Here is a 22,926-nt window from a genome sequence, read left to right on the forward strand (position 1 = left end):
GAAACCTGGCCTGATTCGCTGAACCCTAAACCCTAATTCGCCCGATGGGGTCGGCGGCGATCTGTTTTCGCCCGATTGGAAACCTGGCCTGATTCGCTGAACCCTAAACCCTAATTCGCCCCTCAATCCAGCCTCTCGTGCTCGACGACGAAGTTCTCGTATTCGACGACGACTACGAAGCAGTTTGCGCTCGTCAATCTTCTTCGCGATCGTCCTCTTCTCTTTCGCGCCCAACGAGTCCTCGGCGTCTTCCTGCTGCGGTTTCGTGTCTGTCGAGCTGCGGTTCGTAGGATTGCTGCGGTTTCGTCTTCCTGCTGCGGTGTCGCCTCAGCTGCGGTCTGTCTGTCGATTGCCAATGTCGCATCCAGGTTCGCATTCTCCGGCAATGGAAACTTTCTCATAAATTCCTCCCTCCAGCGTTCCATTCTCTACTACAGATAAAAAAATAGTCTCGCACACGCTTTCGCCGGCACAATGGTGAAAGCTTACCTCCGATACGAGCCCCGTCTGGTCTTTGGTGTCATCGTCTCCGTAGACTCCAACATTTCCTACGATAGTTCTGGCAAGCACCTTCTCGCTGGCGCCCTCGATTCGGTCGCCGTTTGGGACCTTAAGAAGGGCCTCTGCTCTGCGTCCCTTTCTCCCTCCTCGGGCTCCTCACACTCCCTTGCCGTCACCTCCATCGCCTCCTCCTCTTCCACCTCTTCTTCCTCTTCCGTCGCCAGTGGCCACGCCAATGGTACCATACGTTTATGGGACCTCAGCAGAGGTACTTGTGAGGCAGCAATGAACGGGCACGAATCTGCTGTCACTGCTCTGCGCTATAGTAACCTCGGCTCGCTCCTGGCCTCCGGAAGTAAGGACTGCGACATAATGCTCTGGGATGTCGTCGCGGAGAACGGGATGTTTCGCCTCAAGGGTCACCGAGATCAGGTTAACTTCTCAACTATTTCCAATTTGTCCATCTTATTGAAAAATGTTGCTTGGTTTTTTTCATTACACCCACTGGCAATTATTAGGTAACAGATCTTGCGTTCCTTGACTCCGATAAAAAGTTAGTGAGCTGCTCGAAAGACAAGTTTGTTAGGGTATGGGATCTCGAGATGCAGCATTGCGTTCAAATTGTGAGCGGGCACCAAAGTGAGGTCTGGTCATTGGATGTTGATCCAAATGAGAGGTTTTTGGTAACTGGGTCGGCTGACCTTGAACTTCGCTTTTTCCTGATAAGGAAGGATATGGACAATTCTATCAAATGGGACGTTTTGAAGCATTATGGGGAAATCAAGCGTCAGAGCAAGGATAGAATTGCCACTGTAAGGTTTAGCAAGTCCGGTAGCCTTCTTGCTTGCCAAGAAGCAGGGATGACTGTTGAGATATATCGTGTTTTGGATGAATCCAATGCTAAAAGCAAGGCTAAAAGACGTGTAAGAAGGAAGAAAGAAAAACTCTTGGCTAAGGCATTGGTAGAGGGAAATGAAAATGGGGATTTGGATTCTTTACAGAATGTTTCAGGTGTGACAGCTTTATCGCCAGATGTTTTAGTTTCAGATGTGTTTAAACGCTTACATGTCCTACGTGCAAGCAGGAAAATTTGTTCCATTGCTTTCTGTCCTACGGTTAGCACTAAAGGCGTTGTTGGCACTTTGTCCTTGTCATTAAACAATAATATGTTGGAGACCTACTCCATTGAGGAGGGAAAAGTTGAAAAGAAACATACAGTGGAGCTTCTTGGTCATCGGTCTGATATAAGAAGTGTCACGTTGAGCTCAGACAACACTCTTTTGCTGTCAACCAGTCATAATGCAGTGAAGGTGTGGAATCCTAGTACTGGTGCTTGCATTCGAACCATTGAGTCTGGTTATGGTTTGTGCTGTGCCTTTGCTCCTGCTGACCGTCATGCACTTGTTGGAACAAAGCGTGGAACCTTGGAGATCATTGATGTTGGAAGTGGTACCCGTGCTGATGTTATTGAAGCTCACTCTGCTGCTATCCGGTCCATTGTGCCAATACCAGACGACAATGGTTCTGTTGGGAGTGGCTTTGTCACTGGAAGTGCTGATAAAGATGTCAAGTTTTGGGAATACCAGTTAAAGAGGAAACCTGAGACAGTGAGTTTCAGTTTATGGTTTATTCCTGTTGATGCATCCCCACATTTTTTCTTTGAAAAATAAGAATTATTTGAAATTAGACCATATTTATTTGAGAAATTTTTTATCGATATTCTGTTTTCGTTATCATTAGTTTGACCTCTAACAAGTGTGGGTGCCTTGGAGTAAGCCATAACAAACTAAATATTTCCTACAATTTTGCTATCACAAAATGCAATTGTCCATCTTCCCAAAAAAAAGTTTCTTTTTTTTATAATTTGCTTTCATTTTCAGTATTGTGCCATTATATGTTAATGCGATAACTAATGAATTTGTTACTGTGTTTTTTATCAGGATTCTAAGCAGTTGACTGTGAAGAATGTAAAAACTTTGAACATGAACGACGATGTTCTTGTGGTCTCAATTAGTCAAGAAGGGAAGTACCTTGCTGTTGCTTTGTTAGATTGCACTGTCCAGGTTTGTTTGCATTGTTTCAATTCTTTTTTTTGTTCCATTTTGGCTTTTTCTCATATCTGTTTTAAGGCATTTGCATTAGATCTTTATTAAATGATAGAATTTTGTTATGGACATTGTTGTTTCCGATGGTCTATAAATTCTTTTTTTTTTTCTAGAACTGTAACAACTTAAAGGAAGAAATTTTAGATGTGATTGCTTTTTCCCTAAATATTTTTTCGACATCCCTATCAATTTTTGCATAGATGTCCAATTAAAACAAGCATCAATGCCAGTCCAAAGCTTAGATGACAAATTTTGATGGTTGATATTTAGTTGACGACCAATATTAAAGTTATGGCAAATTGATTGTATTATTACAAATTTAAATTTTGCTAGCGCCAAAGTGCTCCTTAAAACAATGTGCCATGATCCAACCTATTTGCAATGTGAAGTTGATGAGTGATTAGTATTATGAACCCATTAATAATGTATATCAACTTAATGAGTACGATGAAAATTAGGCAAGATTTTGCTAAATTGTCTCCACCAAAACACTACAATTTTGTTTGACCACAGCAAAAAAATAAGCAATAATTGTTGAGATTCAAAGGTAAAACTAGTTTTTGGTTTATATTTACTTTGAAAATTGAATGAGAAGTGAAAAGAAGCAGTGAATACTACAAATATTTTTTTTGTTTAAAATCAGGATTAGCTTATTTGAAAATTGAGAATGTTGAATGTGGTATAATAATTAGAAGGATGATATATACTATTGTTGTAGGACATAATGATTAGAAGCAACATAAATATTGCTTTTTTGCAACAAAACAAAAAGCCTAACTGGAAAAGGTAAAAATCCAACTTCATTGGATTAGATAAAGTTTAATATATTTTTGAAATGTTAATAGTAAAATGATGGTTGAAATTGTAGTGAATAGGAGTTAAAATTTAAAATTATTAAAGTGTGCAAGTTAATGATAGTGTAATCTTAATTATGTTAATTATAACTGTGTAAATTGAAAATGTTATTAATATTTATGCTCCTTAAGTTGGGTAGAAAATAGTAAAAATTAAATTTGGGAAGTGATGAATAATTTATCATAACATATAGCTTAGTGAGAAAAGGATTTTTATTGAGGGTGATTTTATTGTACATATAAGTTAGGGTAGGATGATTTATGGGAGGATTTATGGTGAATGTTGAATAAGAGTTTAAAGTGGAATGGGAAAGCTATATTTGATTTTATAAATTCTTGATATCTTATATTAGTGAAATATGTATTAAGAAATATGAAGAGATTTTAAATATTTTAGAAAATAGAGCCATTTAACCATAAATAAGACTTCTTTTCAGTGAGAATCAAATAAAAATCTATTTATAAATGTTATAATTCAAATTTTGGAGTCAGTTTGACCACATAATGTATTATTCCATTTATAGGTTTAAATTTAAGAGCATAAGCAACACATAAAAATAAATAGATACCCTTAAATAGACTAAAAAAAATGAAAGTTGAAAAATTAATCATTTCTACATGATAGATTGCTAAGAGAATTATATTAGAATTCTTGTGTTGATTCAAATCCTATGTGAATCATATTACTAATTTTATGAAATAGATTGTTGTTTGTAGAAGTTTTAGAGGAGTCTATAAATAGATAATATACTAATTTTCAAACTTGGTGGTGGAGTGAGGAGGTATTTAAAATTATTGAGGAAATGAGATGCGCCTTCAAACAACAACAACAACAACAACAACTATTTCTCACTAATGGGGGTAAACTATATGAATTTTTTTTCCTCCATTGACTTAATGAGTGTCATATTTTCATTTAATTCTAATAAATTAAAATAATTTTTTATATAATATGCCCAAGCCTTTTTCGGTTTATCTCTAGCTTTCTTAACATAAGTCAAATCTAAAACATCTACTCTCCTAACTAGGTCATCAGATGGTCGACATTTATTGTGACCAAACCATCTAAGGCTACTCTCTCAATTTAGAAATAAGAAAGCTAAAAATATTCCAAACATGATAGTAAGTATGTTAAAAGTTGTAATTTTTAATGATTTATGTAATGTTTTTGATACTAACAACAACGACGACAACAAGCCTTTATCCCATTTAGTATGGTCACCTACATGAATTCTTCTCTCCATTGCGTTCTATTGAGTGTCATATTTTCATTTAATTCAAATAAAATAATATAATTTTTTATAGAACATGCCCAAGTTTTTGTAAGTCTACCTCTACTTAACATAAGTCAAATCTAAAACATTTACTCTCCTAACCGTGTCATCATATGGTTGACGTTTAGGGCATGTTTAGGATCACCTTTTAAATATGATTTACGTCTGAATTTAACGTAAATTCAATCAAATGCAAAAAATAAAGTAGCTAAATCCAACGCTTTGTCAAATCCAGTTTTCTCTCCATTTCTTCTTTTTTTATGAAAATTTGATTTACTAAATCTAATGATTAAGTGGATTTAACGAATTTTTCTTAGGAAGAAAACAAGTTAGATGGATTTATGCCAAACACATCAAACATATTTAGAGTATGTTTGGTGCTGCATTGCGGTGGCTATGCGGTGTCGCACCGTAGTTTTTTCTGTTTGACAAAATTGTGTTTTGTCTGCATTCTCAAAAAGCTGCTGCTGAAAGCTGCATTTTTTCACCAGTTCTGGCTTCCTACGCACCTGCTAGAAAGCTATGGCCTGACTTTTTCATTTTTTTTGTGACAGTCATTGCAGTTTTTTAACAACAACTTCTTCAATAGTTTTACAGCTGCTTCTTCAAACATCTGCAGCTGCCCTAAACATATGGAGTTGACCAAATGATAATAGGAAAAATAAATAGTATTACTGAAATCAAATAGGGAATTACAACCAGATAATTAAAATAGGAAATAACAATAAACACAACACACAAACTCAACTAAGGTTGTATCCCAAAAGGTTGGTAATCAAATATGTGGGTTGGAAGGCGCTCGGTGGATTGGAAGTGGTGGTAGGTGGTCGAATGGGTGGGATGAGGTGTTGGACGGTGGCAGTTGCAGCAGGAGGGGTTTCAATGTGGTGGGTGAAGGGCGTCAGTTGGCTGGAAAAGCTGCAGACTGCATGAAACGACATGAGATGGGTGGCAACAGGCAAAGATGGCTAGTTAAACAAGGCAACTACAATGCAGGATGGTGAGGGGTGGTTGGGAAGGTTGATGGTTGCATGAAAAACCAACGATGGCAACAAAGAGAAAGGGTTGGAACATCAGCGACAGTGAAGATGTAGGGCGGGAACAACATTGACAGCGAAGCGGAAGGGTTGAAACAACTGTGGCTGCAAAAATGGAGGGTTGGGGCAATGATGATAGCGAAGTGGAGTGAGGGGAAAGGCGATGACGGTTGTTGGAACTGCAGAAAAAACAACCTTGAACGACTATTTGGGTCGTTACAACAAAGACGAGTGATAGGGAGTGATGTGGAAACTTTGCTGAGGGGTAGAGGAAGGATCATCACCATCTCAGGAGCGAGATACTGTTGGAGCATCAATCGACCCTCAGATACAACCATATAAGAGAGAAACGAAAATGCTGACGGCTGTCCCGAGCGAAAATAATGACAAAATTTCGACATAAACACAATAAAAGTAAATAAATAACACGAGGGTAATTAGGAGTGGGCCCTCTCTCACATGGAGGTGGTAATCTCATGCTGGGTCAGTTGGTTGGCCCTCAAATTCTTCTTCTGATTAGGTCCACATTGCCAGAAGAGAGCTATGTCATGTCTAGACACGGGAGACATCTAGCTTACGTCTTGTCCAATTTTGACGAGGGAGACACTCGCATCATGAAAATTAAAAGTATTTAAATAGAGAAGATGTAGTTTTTATTGATTGTGAGAAGACATGATTATCATGAGAATTGGTTTTTGTTTACGCTATGGAAGAAAAAGTCTGTCAAAGCTATGATGTTAAAAGAACTTAAAATTACAACAGATTACGAACATTATTAATATTGACTTCAATTTTTTTTTAACTGAGTTCAAATTTCTTGTAGTGGTTATAGGGATTCCTTCAATTATGTTTTTCTGAGATAAAGTAGTTCTAATCTATGAAACATCTACTAAAATAAATTAAAAATTAGAACGTTTGAAACTATGTTTACAAGTTTGAGAACCTAAAATTAATAGATTAAAAGTCGGATATATGATATGTAATCATTGTTTTAAAAGGCGCGAGCGTTGGAAGGGGCGTTTTAGCTGTTACGGTAATTCCCAAAGCGCTAGATGTAAACCTCACAATCTAAAAAATATTATTAGTATTAAGAGATAAAAAATAAACTAGTGTTTAATAAAAAAATTATCAAGATACATTAAAATAACTTACTCATTCAATTTCAGAAAAAGTTTTTTAAGATTGGAATCCTCTAGATATTAACATAAATTCACCACAAAAAGTAAGAACATATAAGAGTAAGTAAGTATGCTTCAGCCAAAAAAATAAATTTATGCTCAATTGATCTCAATTCTTGAATGTTATTCATCTTCAAGTTCATTCTCAAAATTTTCTTCTTCATCAGTAGCTATGTCCAAATCACAACTACGTTTTGTATATTGTTGCATTTATTATCCACTTCATTAAAGAATCAATATTATGCTCAATCTTTGTTGCTATTACAATTTATTTTTTCTTATAATTATTTTTTAAATTATAAAAACAAACAAAATGACATAAATATTTATGATTTTTTCTATTATAATTCATAATTATGTAGATGACAATTAAATGTAAATATAAAACTTGTTCTTTCATTCAACTTCATTGGTTAAAGGGAATATGCTATAAAAATATTATTTCTTCATTATGTAATATTTTATTATTTTTCAGCTGCAATAGTTACGAGTACATTTTTTATTACATCAACATCTAATACTTGTTTTTTTTCATTCACCCAAGAAGGTTCCTGTGGAAGCACTGAATCTTCTTTCTCAACAATCCAATCATCATCATAGTGTATGTCATTTATCAATATTGGATTGAAGTCTTATCTTCTTTTTATATTTCTCTCACTCAATCTAGCATTATATCTTACTTACACTTTAGTATTCAATTTCTTGTGCTCTAACATGTTCATCTGTTTAGTATGAATCTAAAATAAAAAAATATTATTTTTAAGAGGTGATATATGAAACAACAACAACAACAACAACAACAACAACAACAACAAAGCCTTAATCCATAATCCAACTATGTGGGGTCGACTACATGAATCCTTTTTCTCCATTGCTTTTTATTTAGTGTCATATTTTCATGGTGATATATGAAAGTAAATAATAAATTTTATGAAATAAAAAATTACTACCGATTCATAAGTGCTCCGATTTCTTTCATAAACCCTATTAACTGCAGGTGAGGCTAAGAAATCAAATAGCAAAACTTGTTAACTCAGGTAATTTTCCACCAGATCTTATCCACCAATCAACATGAGATCTTAATTCTCTTGAGTATAAAAACCTTACTCCCAAAGTCTCATCTTAAGTTATCATACAACTCTAGTTGAATATTAACTGTAAGACGATCTTCATAATCCAACATTCTTTTTATACAAGTAATTAACCTTTGTATACTTCATCATTAGATAAATTAACTTTTAAAGCCAAATTGAGGGTTTAAATAATAAGCAACGCATCCAGCAATTTATAAAGTTGAATATCTCATATTGCATCATTTTTTTTCCAAATAGGTTCATACTTCTTTTTATCATACCCACAATTAAAAGTAATTGTTTTCTTTGCTGAATCCATTAACTCATATAACCCATGTCTGACCCTTTTTTTTTTTTAGTTAAACTCTCTTAGAATTTTTACAGGAGGCACAACACTTTTGATGTGGTAGCAAGATGACCCAAAACATATGGATCGAACAAAATAACAACTCTAGCTGTTTTTTTTTTTGTCTTTTTAGCCCATTGATCGGAACACCAATCTTCAAAGGAGGATAATGCCCTAAATGGTTGCTTCTGCTTGTAAATGTTTTGAAAGGTAAAAAATGCATTAGTAAACCTTGTGATTGTTGGACGAACGAATTCCCCCTTCTTTGTAAAAGATCTTATCAAGCTAAGAATCCATGTGTGTTCATTAATGAATTTAACAACTTGTTTTGCTTTTGTAAATGTTTTTTCGGGAATTTTCAACTTTTCAATTTCTTCTAACATGAGGTCATTACATTGTGCCGCACAAGGTGTCCAATAAATATGTTGTATTTTTTCATTATTTTTTTATGCATTCATATAATTTAACTCGTTATCTGTTATAATTTGTGCCATATTTTTTTCTCCTATTTCCTCAATCATGTCATTTAAATAAGAGATTAACAACTCGCAACTCTTTATACCATTAAATGATTAGAAGCATCCACAGATTTAAGAACAAAATCCCAGCTCGATTTTTAATAAGAAAATTAATCAAAGTCTTACTTTTTCATCTGTCCAAATAACTAACATAATTGAGCGTCCATATTTACTCAGTATCTTCTTATGCTCTTCTAATATCTTATTGGTTGTATTGTAGCAGCTTCATATTTGAGTATCCAAGTTCGTCATTCATGCATTGTAAGTGGAGTAAAATCAAGTTCAATGTTAGCAAGTGCTTGAAAAGTAGACATATAATATGATCAACATTAAATGCCAATCCGACCGAGTAACAAATTCTTCCAATTGCCGTATATGTTTATTTTCTTTCATCTCTTTCCACTTGGAATTTAGAGCAAAATTCCTGGCTTATGTTGTGGTGAAAGAATCTATTGGATCTCTAACTTTGTGTCTTCTAAGAGGAGTTCAATAATGATGAATTATTGACATTTTGATCTTCACAAGCATTTGTTGCACTACTTCTAATGTCACTTAATACACTGTCATGTTATGCTTTGACTTTTGCATTTTCTTCTAATATTTTCTTGCATTTCTCTTGAACTTCAGTGGAGTTTTGGTGCCCTTGATTGTGTCGACAAAATGTTGTTTCATGTTGTTTATTGTTCCACTGCACACTTGATTGCAAAACTTACATATGCAATACTGTTCATTTGGTGTGCTTATTGTATATTTTTATGCAAAGTCCTTGCTCGTGCGACTACTATCTGTCACACAATCCCCCATTCCATTAAAAATTAATAACTAACAACACACATAAAATTTAAAAAATATATAAGATCAAAATCAATGCAGGATTTTACTGTAGCTACAGTGAAATATGCGATTAATTCCTTATAAAACATTAAAACTTGTGTGCTTAGTGCTTACAAAATAAAATCCGACCTGGTTAGATGAGCAGATGCTGCATGTGAAAGTGCTGGATCTTTTGCTGGCCACACTACATGTGGGAGGAAGCGACGGCGGGATTGTCTGCTATGGGAAAAAGCGGCTTTTGGGATCGTCTGTTGCGAGATAGACGCCGACTGATTCTTTTGTTGTGGAAGGCCTTCTGTTATGGGAGAAATGTGCGATTCAAGTATGTATGGGAAATTAGGATTTTGTTTCCTTTTAATTTAACCCATGCTTGGGGTGTACAGCCCCGTGGGCTGCAAACTAGGCTCGTGGACGTCAAACATGTGTTGATAGTTAAACATTTTTGATCTTTATATAGACTAATAGAATATAGATGAGGATATAATATCCAGAGTTAAGGCCCCATGGCAAGTGATGATGGTGATGACCTATAACTAGCTAATATATTTCTATATATCTATCATTTTTATCAATGTTGTTTTTGTAGGAGATGCGTTTTACTTGTAGTTTAATCCATATATCTAAAACATATCTGCAGGTTTATTTGTTGAATACTTTGAAGAAATTTCTTACACTATATGGTCACAAGTTGCCGGTGCTCTGCATGGACATTTCATCAGATGGAGATCTAATTGTTACCGGTTCTGCAGACAAAAATTTGAAGATTTGGGGTTTAGACTTTGGTGACTGCCACAAATCCTTATTTGCCCATGCTGACAGGTCTTTAGACTCTCACTAAACTAAATCATTTTAACTTTTAAGTCTGTTAATGAAAGCACATTTGAGCTTTTTTTTTTCTTTACAGCGTTATGGATGTGAAGTTTGTACATAATACACATTACATGTTTAGCGTGGGGAAAGATCGACTTGTTAAGTATTGGGATGCTGATAAGTTTGAGCTGCTTTTAACTCTGGAGGGGCATCATGCTGAAATTTGGTGCCTCACAATTAGTACACATGGCGGTTTCTTCATCACCGGATCCCATGATCGTTCCATCCGTCGATGGGATCGGACTGAAGAACCTTTTTTTCCTGAGGTAATTTACTTCCATTTTTGGTCTGATTATTTTTTGTCATTTGCTGAATTTTATAATTTTAGATTGTAAGTTTGTTTGTCATTTGGCTAATAGCCACTTGTTTAACTTTTCAATGTGCAGGAGGAAAGAGAGAAAAGGCTACAAGAGATGTTTGAATCCGATTTGGAAACAACTGAAAGTAAATATGCACTAAGAGAAGAATTTTCGGAGGACGGATCAGTTGGTGTGCCGGGAAAGAAAACTCAGGAAACAATCACTGCAGCCGACATGATTATTGATGCTTTAGATACAGCTCAGGACGAATTAAAACGCTATGATCAGTTCAATGTATGCTTCTTTATTTTCACTTTCTCATTCTTTAGAAATTTTTATGTTTGATTTATAACATTTCTAAAGAAACTTTATGTAGCTTGAGTACATGTCCATATCCTAGCTTGCGGTGAAGTCATATTTGTATAAGCTGCTGCGATAAATATTTATTTGAAAATGTTTTTGATTTACTTTGAATTTCCTTACCGTAGTTGTAGGGTATCTTTTTTGATAATCGTTATAAAAGAGCACAATAATAGAATAACGGTGTATATCGTAGAACGATGTCAAATGGAGTATGTTCTAAAAAAATATTTGTTTTTTACATATGCAGGTGGACCGACAAAATGGAAAATCTGGTCAATTCCAGCCTAATGTTATAATGAGTGGACTCTCTCCTTCTGACTATGTTCTACATTCAATTTCCAATGTTCATACCAGTGACCTAGAGCAGACTCTACTGGTTTGTGATAATTTTGCTTGATTCAATTTTTCTTTACTCATTAAATTCATGGAAGCGCACTTCTTATTAAGCTAATTAAGCTGTTCAAGCTATTGCATCGTAATATTAAAATCATAGTTGTATGCTTGTGACTGCATGTTCTACATAAATATATCATTAAGGCTCATGTATTCTCTTTCTACTTAAAGAGTAAGAAATTTTATTGTATGGTTGTAAAGAATTTGGATGTGCGTGCATCTTATGGACTTGTTCAGGAAAATGCTATGTTGTTTACGAGCTGTCTGTTGACCTTTAGTTTGATCTCTTGAATTGGTTTTGTTGATATTTAGTATTTCCTTGTAACTAAAGATGCGGTTAAGTTCCACTATCGCTCCAGATCCAAAACTAAGTATCCCTTTTTGCTTTAAAACAGTTCCCGTCCTCATAACCTATTATTCTCTTAATCATTTCCTTGTGTTCATTACAGATGTGGATTTTCTATACATTTCCATATTCTGTTTTACCTTTGGGCTGGGTTCTACTTGCATATCTCATTTCGTTTGTCACTTCATGTCAGCGTAATGGACAAAGGAAATGCACTCAGCACTGCAGTAATTTTATTGACAATCTTCTTGATAGCTGATGTGGATTGGGTTATTTTTTTTTCTTTTCTGCTTTACATCAAATATTATTTTTTAAATCCCACTTATTTTGAAAGCTACTACTGATGTGGATTGGGTTATTTTGTTTTCTTTTCTGCTTTACATCAAATATTATCTTTTAAAGCCCACTTATGTTGAAAACTACTACTCTCCCACATCCAGATTTTTGCATGCACATGCGCGCACACAAATTTATTTTTCACAAGTAGTTTTGAATAATGTTTGCTCTTTCTTTTCTAATTTCTTAACATTAATTTTTGCTCAGCATTCAAATCCATACAACTTTGTGGGCCCAATGTCAATTTAACACAATTTCCCTTTAAGCATCTATGATATCCATATCCTTTTATCATATAAAAATTATTGAGTCATTTCTCTATTTTAACCATTTCACCCCAACTTAAAAGGGTATTTTCTTATCTATAGCTATGTTCTTCTATATAATAAATTCAAGATGCTTAAATCTTTCACATCGGAATAGTATCTTATTTTTGATAATAAAGATTGATAGTTTTTAATATCATGCATTAATAAAATTAAATATAATATCTTAGTTTTTTTTAATAACTTTATGGTCTCTATATTTTAAGTATTTTCCCCTTTATTCTATTATTCAATTATTTTTGCATATATAACTCAACAATTTTTTTCTCTATATTTAGCACAATCTTGAATATCAAATTTTATATTAAATGTTGGTATCGAAGTACTTCTTTAATAAATTTAACATTTTTTGTCTTCAAAATTCTATTGAAAAAATATGTTGACTAAGTCACAAGAACTTTGTCAGAACTCTTCAAGTCTCTACATTTTATAACCATTTTATAGCCAACTTTATTCTACTTTTTGGACCAAAACCCCCTCGTTCCTCTATAATTCTGTCTTTCCAAGCCATTGAACCCACTCTTCCTATATATTGATCTACCTGTCACCTCCCAAAAGAGCCCTTAAGGGTGGTGGGCAGCCCAGGACTTAAATACTGCTTTTCGGCCCTACACCTAGCCAATGTGGGACTATTTGTCCGTGACATTCTCCTCCACCCAATCACGTGACGCCCTCGTCACGGATCGGCTCCACCGAGGGTCCCACTGGACCATGGAGAGTCCACACACCTGGCAGGCAGTAATCTGCTCTGATACCACTTGTCACCTTGTCCTCCCAAAAGAGCCCTTAAAAGGGTGGTGGGCAGCCTAGGACTTAAATACTGCTTTTCGGCCCTACACCTAGCCAATGTGGGACTATTTGTCCGTGACATACCGCTCTCTATTTTCTTTTACTAACCTGATAACCCATTGTTCAATACCTTTTTTTTTTCCTTCCCCTGCAGTCCACTTTCTCTTTGTCTTTACCACACAAATTGAGTCCTTCCTCTGCCACCATCCATCACCCCTATTCTATCTCCTATCGATTCCCTTTTTCTAGAAAACTTAATTTACACAATTTTTCAAATCTCAACAACAAAAATACCTGTCCATCAACTGCACCCATATCCATGCTACGTCTCATGTATTCATAATCTATTATTTGAATGTTACCTTTTTTTATAGTGAATGAGATTTGCTTCATTATATTTTTTTTGAGGGAGGTAGAATGGGGAGGCCAGGAGGGAGGGAGAAGAAATTGCTTGTTTTGTTGGACATCACAATTAGATCATGTAGTATTACTTTATCATTTCTTTAATTCATACTTTTTTTTTTTTTTTGAGGGATTAGATTGCATCGGTATTTTCTTTGTTTCCTCTTTTTTTTTTTTTTTTTTAAGGGATTAGACTGCATCTGTATTTACTTTGTTTCCTCTTGTTTTGCAGTCTCTTCCTTACTCTGATGCCCTTGTGCTTATGTCTTACTTGAAGAATTGGGTTCAAAACTCTGATAAGGTATTTTTTTTTTTCATGCTCTTAACATGTATTCAATTATTTTTTTCACCAAAATTTTTTTATTTTTTTCAGTTTATTTTTTTTAAGTGCCTTACGATGTTAATTTTTATGCTGATGCCTTTTAAGTCTCTTTTATATTTAATTCTTAGATATTACGCTTCAAAATTATATAGTTCTGATCGTGGCCTTTTATCTGGCTATGTTAGGTTATCATAATTATCATTTTTGAGCTTAGCATGCTGATTTAATGTTCACAAAATTTCTTACAACCAAACACGAACAAATACATAAATACATAAATATATATTGTATGTATGTATATAAATGTATATGTGATTACAAAACAAATGGTTTTATGATCGGTTAATAGTTAAAAGATTCCAATGCACCCAACACAATGAAAAATTATGGGCATCTTAACCGGGGGCTTTATACCTAAAGTTTATGCTAGTTTGCCTACTTAGCCTCCTTGTAGATTCTAGGTTTATTTCAAAATTAGGGTTTCACATCCATCTATAAATTTTCCTATTTCAGTTGGATTACATCAGGGATCGACTTTAAGAGCATATCTTTTTGCTTTAGTATGGATACTCTTACTGGACATTTACAGAAGGATGTACATTGGTTTATGATTGTCACTGGTGATATTCTTTTTATGGATAAAACTAAAGAAAGGGTTTAGGAAAAACTTGAATTATGAAGGTCTATTTTAGAGTCTAATGACTTTTGTTTGAGTAGATCTAAAACTGAATACATGAAATATAATTTTTAGTAGTAGTAGATCTAGTGACAGAGTTGTAACAATAAGTGATCAAAGCATTATCTCAGGTTTATTTTTCAAAGTGATGGAATATAGATGGAGATGTTATTAGTAGAATTCAAGTTGAATGGTTGAAGTGGAGGAATGCACCTATTGTGTGATAAAAAAAATACCGCTTAGACTAAAAGGAAAATTTGATAAGATGTTGGTGAGACCTCCAATGCTTTATGGCGCAAAATGTTGACCTATAAAAAAAGAAGCATAAAACTAAAGTTAAGTGTTGCTAAGATGAGAACGCTTAGGCGGATGAGTGACTTTACACTTAGAGACAAACCGTGAAACGAATATATCCGTGATAGGGTTGTTGTAGCTCTAGTGGTAGAAAAGATTAGAGAGAGTTGTCTTCGATGGTTTGATCACATCAAACTTCAATCATTTGATAATCCGGTTAGGAGAGTAGATGTTTTAGATTCACTTTAAGTTAAAGAAAGGTAGAAGGGTAGACCTACGAGGACTTAGGCATGTTGTATAAAAAAGGATCTTAAATTGATAAATTAAATGATAGTATGACACTCTATAGGACAAAATGGCGAAACATGATTTATGTAGCCGACTCCAGTAGGTTGGATAAAAGCTTTTTGTTTTGTTGTATTTTTAATGTACCACAACATTTTAATGGTCATGGACTTTCATGCATTTAATTTCTTAACTTTTATTGAAGGAATCTTTTTGACATTTAAGCTCACCAGTACTTTGTCACTTGGTTTAAACTTTATATACATCCTATGTGTAGCAATATAAAGCTTATTTATTTTTGGGGGATTATACCACCTGGCTCTATTATATTTACATATATAACACCTAAATCCTATAATTTACATTTCAATCACCTAAAACCTTTTAATAGCCACAAAACTACCACTCGGTTGCCTTCTGTTAAATCGCCATCCCGCCCCGTGCATCTCCCTGACAGTCCATTTGCGTTGCCAACCAAATTAGCTCCTGCTGCCTCCGCTGACTGCCACTATTCTTTGATGCCAGAGATTGATGCCATTGATGCTACTGCTTCCCCTTCTGCTTCATCTTCTCTATTTACCTCCACTTTAATACCTGCGTCTTCTACATTGGAGACCAAGAATTCCTTCAAATCTTGTTTCTTTCAGATGCTTAGGTTTGAATAAATTTTGCTTTATTGCGACTAGTAAGAATATCTTGGTTCTTTTGGGACTTTGAGATTACAAGAATAAGCTTCATCATCATATATGGATTTTCTCTCAAATTTAAATTTTCGTTATTGTTTTCAATCCTTCTATATTTCTGAAATTTGTATTTCTTTCTCCTTGTTGATATCTTTATAAAATAGAGAGCATTTTTAACGTGCTCAGCAACCACAAAATCCGAGGTTGTTAATGAAGCAAAAGAAAAGCTTCAGGTAATCCAAGAAGCTTGTTCCAGTTCGTTCCTCCCTGACGAGCAGCCTGGCTTTGGGAGATTGCAACCGATGGAATAGGAATCTAACTAAAGGAAATGAAGTGGCAGTTTTGAGGCTATTAAAAGCTTTTAGGTGGCAGAAATGTAAATTTTTGGATTTTAGGTGTTAGATATGTAAATACAATAGAATCGGGTGATATGTGGGTTGTGTTGTATTCCCCCCCCCCCCCCTTTTTTTTTTTGAAGGGGCCATTTTTTATGAATATTCTTATGCATTTGTCATCTAAATGTTTGTGTAAAAATAATATCTAAACTTGAACTTTTTTTGTTGAAACATCATGTCAATCTCATATTGGCTAATGCCAGAGGACTTGTTAATTAGATGGATTGTATGTAAACCCACCTATTTTTAATATCAATTTTTACCTAGATGATCATTTGTTAGGCTATAATATATCACACAAATGCCAGAGGACTTGTTAATTAGCCAGAGGCTAAATGATTGTGTAAAAGTAATATCTAAACTCGAACTTTTTTTGTTGAAACACCATGACAATCTCATATTGGCTAATGCCAGAGGACTTGTTAATTAGATGAATTGTATGTAAACCCACATATTTTTAATATCAATTTCTACCTAGATGATCATTTGTTAGGCTATAATATATGACACAAACTGTCATTAAGCACATAAAGTTGCCTATCAATTTGGGGGAGCTAAGCTGTTAAAAATTTAAGTTGTGCTTTCATTGTTTTTCCAAAATATTTTCTAATAGTAATTAATGAATTTTATATCTTTATCATTAACAAATACTTTTTATGACCGAAAAAATTTAACCACCTTATTAAAATGTAATTTAGCATTTGAGATGCATTAGTAATTTTATGACATGTTATATGATTTAACCACATCTTTTGAGCAATAATCTATTAATACAAAGATAGAGTTGTACATTTTTAGGGTTTGTAGCAAATCTAGCACTAAATTTATACTATCATACTACTATGATTTGCAGAAATTTTTCAATGGTTTATATGATCTTGTGCTAGAAATCATATATTATGAAAGAACACCAATAATACTACCACATCTCTTTTCGAGTTAGAGTAATAATATTTATCCCTAGTCATTACTATTGTTTTATATCTCCCCATGTACCTACCGACCAAAATTTAATTACAAATTAGAAAATACCTTAATGGTAAATTAGGAATGCTAAGATCAGTACCCTTAAATTATAATCCATCAGCATATTCTTTTCATTAGGCATGAATGAATTGTTGTTTAAGTTATGATAACTGTCATTAAAATATTTACGAGTGATGTATTCCTCTTTTATATGATCAAAATTAGTTATCTTAACTAACATTGTTTGTAAAATGACAGGAACTCTAGTTAAAATATCAATAGATCTGTTCTTAGTTCTTAGTTCCAACAGAATATCAAATTAGGATAAAGAATATTATTGTATATGCTCAATTTGTTTGTCATTTCCGTCCTCTGTTTTTTTTTTTTTTTTGATAATTCATACATTGAAATGATTAAAATTAAAGTACAAACTCTTTTGATGATAAATAATGCCACTAGTAACTAAGATTTTCACAACTACATAGAATTCTCTAACATAGAGTATTTTTGTTTCACGTCATTTAACTTCTCAGTAAAGCGTCCCTTTCAGCTTAGCACTTCACTAATTATCATGCTAAAGGTCTTGTAAGAAATCTCAATTACCATTTTAAAATCATATAATTTGGATACATGTACATTTGTTAGTCTTTCCTTGATTTCAATGAGAGCACAATTAACAAACTTAATCCATTTCAATGAGAGCACAATTAACAGACTAAATACTTCAACGAATCATCTATAAAAAAATAGCCAAACTATGAATATTCATAAGATCATATATTTTAATAGGTTTTGAGCAATCATAAATTACACAGTTTTCCTCATATTTAAAATATTTTTGAAAAATTTCAACTCCTCCAGTCAACCTCTAACGTTGGTATACTTTTATGCAATAAATGCCATTCACAGAATTATCAATTAAAGCATTCTTAGAACCACTAATCAAACTCATAAATATCATCAAAATCATTGATTTTATCTTCAAGATCCACCACATTGATATATAAATTCCTATTGGGAAAATCATTATGCAATGACCACTATGATGGCTCTTTAAAATAACTTAATATAAATTCTAGATCCATATACTGTTGCAATTAGAAAAACATGTTAAATTGTTTGAATGTAGTGATGCGTCTTTTCTTTTGAAATCAAGTCTCAAACTAAATTTAAATAAATAGAATAATTTTATAGGATCTTCAGTGATATTTCTCAAATTTATTGATATATCTAGCTATAGTTTTAGTTTTTTGTTTTATTGATTAAACTCATCAAGCAAATGATTATGATGTCATGAAGAGAAATATTGCTTTTTTATAATTTATTTCATTTTGACCCAAGTGGTAGTGGATTCCTTTCTCAATATTTAATTTTCTTTCTTTATATTCATCTAATACATTTGGCTTGCCCAGTTAAAATTCTTGTTGCCCAGTTAAAGATCATTAACTTTCAGAAATAATAATAAGATATTTAGAAAAAAAATTAGATAAGGAAAATGCTTATAGATGTAACGGAAATTGAATTCTTCTGTGGTGTAAGGGATGACTTTTGCTGAAGTTAACCACAGTTGCATTTGTACCACATTCAAAATACTACCTTCAACTTCACATAGATTTAAATGTTTATTAACATAAAAGCTAATTGTTTTATGCCTATTATTTTTTTTTAAAGGTTTAGTAAACCTTTGTATATATTTTTGGTTAACAGTAATCAGTTCAATTTGGTTCCAATTTATCCAAAACTCAATTCATAGTAATTTGTGTACATGTGTTGACGGTCAAAAACAGAATAAACTCAATGGATGGTGCAAGCAGCTGCAACACTAGCTACAGTAACCAAAGTAACATATCCACAATTAATTATAAATGGCAAATCTTTTATCCAATTCCTACAAAATTGAATTCAAACAACAAGCAATTTGAACTGTGATGAATTTGAAATCAATTACAGCAGAACTAGCCATTGTCAAGGCCCAGCCTCAAAACTAGCTTAATACTAGGGAATCAAATTAATTGAGAATGCATCCCTTTTTATTAGTTATTCATCGTTGAGATACAGTAACTAAAAATTAACAAATCAAATTGTTTACTGGCTGATTTTTCAAATGAGTTTAAACATTTGGTTCTCAGTCAGATTTTTATTATTTATTTATTTTTTATTCTGCCAATTTTTGGTGAAATCTTTTAACTAAGCTTGTGTTAAACTTTATACAGGTTGCGCTTGTTTGTAGAATTACAACGGTACTTCTCCAGACACATCATAATCAATTGACTACTACTCCTGCTGCCAGGTCTATGTTGGCCGTACTCAAGGATATTCTTCATTCAAGAGTTAAGGTACTCAGTTATTCAACTATATAAGATGACGTGTGTTATTTAAAGTTGTTAATAGATCTAAAAAAAATGGGACGTTTACATTCATACCACACAATTTTTATATATTTACATATCTTACAAGTAGCACCTAAACATTCATATTTACTTGGCTACCACAAAAATCATTAACATCATATCAAAAATACCATCTTGTCTATCTTTTAAAAGTGAAATACACTGTTTCATGCATAGCTTTATAACACCAAGGATTTATAAGTGTAAATATCAATCTTGGGTGTTAGAGATGTAAATACATAAGAATTGTGTGGTATGTATTTAAATTTCCCAAAAAAGTTTTGATGCGTTAGCAACTCAAGTTGTTGTTTGCTCATATGGGATACTTGCCTGATTCAGGAATTCATATTATAAGGCTATATTTAACAGTTTTCTTTTTGTACCATCTTTTGATGGATAGAATGTGCTATTTTTAAGCTCAAGCTTCCAACTCTCGAACAATCTGGCTAAATTTATCCTACTGCGGCCATCAATCCTACTAAAATTTATTTGTATGTTTTAAACAAATTTTGAATGCTGCACAATCCCCGCCCTGCATTTGCAGTGTTGTTCAAATGACCAATAACTTGATGTGGGTTCATATGACACAATAACATGAATGGAGAAGTTCATATAATTAAGTTAATGTTTAAAGCAATTTTAGTTGTGCCCTGTTTGGATTTGACCACTTGTATTGAGGAATTTCTTCGAGGCAATAATGCAATCCTAGGAATTCACGTGAGACAATAACATGATTTTAGAAATTCATATGTGACCAAGTTAACATTGAAGTTTATTCTTTTTGCACTTTCAAAAATATTTTTATTTAACTTTTTTTTTGAAGAAACATGTTATTATTGCATTTAATGTTGCATATGTTATGCGAGCATGCAACTCATTGCAATGGAGCTCTTTTTCTTTCCTCATGTTCATCTTTTAGAGATCATCATTAATGTAAGGCTAGCATGCTTTGTACGAAGTTTCAATCATGGGCACTTTTCTCCCTAAATGTGCCTTCTTCTCTTTTGGATGTATGATGAAACTTGAATCTATTAAATAATCAATGCACTTACACAAGAAAATAATGCAAAAAAAAAAGGACATTTACATACATTTCACCCATTTTCTTTGTATTTACATATCTAACACCTACACTTTACTTTTTACATTTATACCACCCAAATCCTTTATATCACATAAAATACCATCATTTTAACTTTTAAGAAGTGATGCACTTTTTCATGCATAGGTAAGGTGGCGGATATGTAAAAATTGACATATAGGTGTTAGATATGTAAATACATAAGAATTAAGTAGTATATATGTAAATCTTTCGAAAAAAGTTGTTTTGGGCATCACAATGTAGGGCTAAAGATGCTCCAATAAGATGTTACACCTGAAACTAAATCTCGAAATTCATGATACTACAAAAGTTACAGATATTGATTTTTTATTATTTTTTAATTATTTTTTTATTTTTTATGAATGGAGACTGAATAATCATTACATTGATGCCAAACAGTTTGGATACGGGTAGTGATGATGATTGGCTTTCATTTTTAGTAGAAATTACTACTCAAGGCATAATTTTATGATGAAAATCTAAAGTATTATCTTGTTTCTTCAGGAATTTAAGGATACCATTGGGTTCAATATTGCTGCGATGGAGCATCTTAAGGTACGTGTTGCAACGCTAATATAAATCCAAATTACTTCTGCGAGATTAGCGCTGCTTCATCTTTGTTTATTATACCTGTATAGGAATTGATGTCCATGCGATCAGACGCTCCATTCCGAAATGCAAAGGCAAAGCTCATGGATATCCGCCAGGAGCTCTCAAAGCATTCAGGTAAGTTCGTCCATGGGAAGAGGAAAAAGAAAAAACAAAAAATTTTGAATACGGATAGTATTCATTCCTGATTATTATAACTTTAAAAAGTTGATTTGTATAATTATCACATTGTATTTATAATGCCTATTTGCCCCCGTATGGGTACAAATTTTGACAAATATTATATCAAATAGAAAATTTTGTTCCAAAAATATAAGGAAAATTAGTTCCAATTTGTGTTGTGTAATCCTGAACGCCAATGGAGATGAATTCTAGCCAAAAGAACTTTAATTTAGAACACATGAGCTAGCAAGCTATAAAAAAATATCAAAATGTGCTGGAGCTGGGGATTTCTGGTGAAGCTCCAGACCACACACACCACAATGGATGTCAAAGCGTCAGAATTTAACCAGGTTTTCATATGGGGGTTACCTAAGATTTACTGCCATACCTGACATGCAAAAAAACAAAAAAAAGGAATAAATAAATAAATAAATAAGATGCAAGAATCAAGGGAAAAGGGCTATAAATGTAATTTTTTGAGGGGGGTTGGATTGAGACTCCCTCCAGTAAGTATCAACTTCCATATATGTTCCTGATGTAGAATATTATAAGCAAGAGAAATAAAAGTTCTATATACTCTAATATGATTTTGATTGGTGCCTGATGTACAAATTTCTTTTTCTGTGTGCTTGTGCTTGAATGTGTAATATATTAGTTGGAGATAAAATAAAAATTTTTAGCATGCCGGGTTGAAGGGTTTACGTTGTTCGAAAGAAGTGCGGATGCTTGTACCTTACAGGGGGAAGATTTTGTTTAAGTGAAGGTGACAATTCTGCTGTTAACATGAGGGTGTTAATTTTAGTGTCCCTAAGTGTAATAAACTAGCAAGCCAATTTTCTTTGCTGATATTGATCATAAATACAGTTCATCATAATTTAGTTGGGAGTTAACCAATCATATCATGGCTAGGTTGAAGAAGATAAGAAAAATGATTATGATTTTGGCTTCTTTTATGATGTGGAAACTTGAGTGGTATGAATTTGTTGAATTTGAATTTAGTTAAGACCTTGATTTCCCCATGATTGTCAGACCGTTTTCTATTGACTATGAAGGGCTAGATTAGCTCAATTCTAACTTTGTTATTTCTAGTCTAAGTTTCTCTCCAAAATGGATCCACCAAGACTAATTATTTTCTAGGTTGATATAATTTATATCTTTTTAGTTGCTTAAGATTAAATGGCTTAACTTTGGCTTTGAT

At 33.3% G+C, this 22,926-nt stretch overlaps 1 protein-coding gene across 1 annotated transcript; it reads left to right on the forward strand.

Annotated features, from left to right (window-relative positions):
* Positions 1–16: 16 nt before the first annotated feature.
* Positions 17–22,183, forward strand: LOC110022603 (WD repeat-containing protein 3). The gene is made up of 11 exons (XM_020721639.1): positions 17–933; positions 1,020–2,108; positions 2,442–2,564; positions 10,358–10,539; positions 10,625–10,856; positions 10,977–11,183; positions 11,500–11,628; positions 14,077–14,145; positions 19,679–19,801; positions 21,462–21,512; positions 21,596–22,183. Exons 1-11 carry the CDS (start codon positions 475–477, stop codon positions 21,752–21,754), a joined length of 2,823 nt encoding a protein of 940 aa, XP_020577298.1. The 5' UTR covers positions 17–474; the 3' UTR covers positions 21,755–22,183.
* Positions 22,184–22,926: the final 743 nt, after the last annotated feature.

This window comes from Phalaenopsis equestris, unplaced genomic scaffold (assembly GCF_001263595.1).
Source record: "Phalaenopsis equestris unplaced genomic scaffold, ASM126359v1 Scaffold000198, whole genome shotgun sequence".
In the NCBI taxonomy this organism is placed as follows: Eukaryota; Viridiplantae; Streptophyta; class Magnoliopsida; order Asparagales; family Orchidaceae; genus Phalaenopsis; species Phalaenopsis equestris.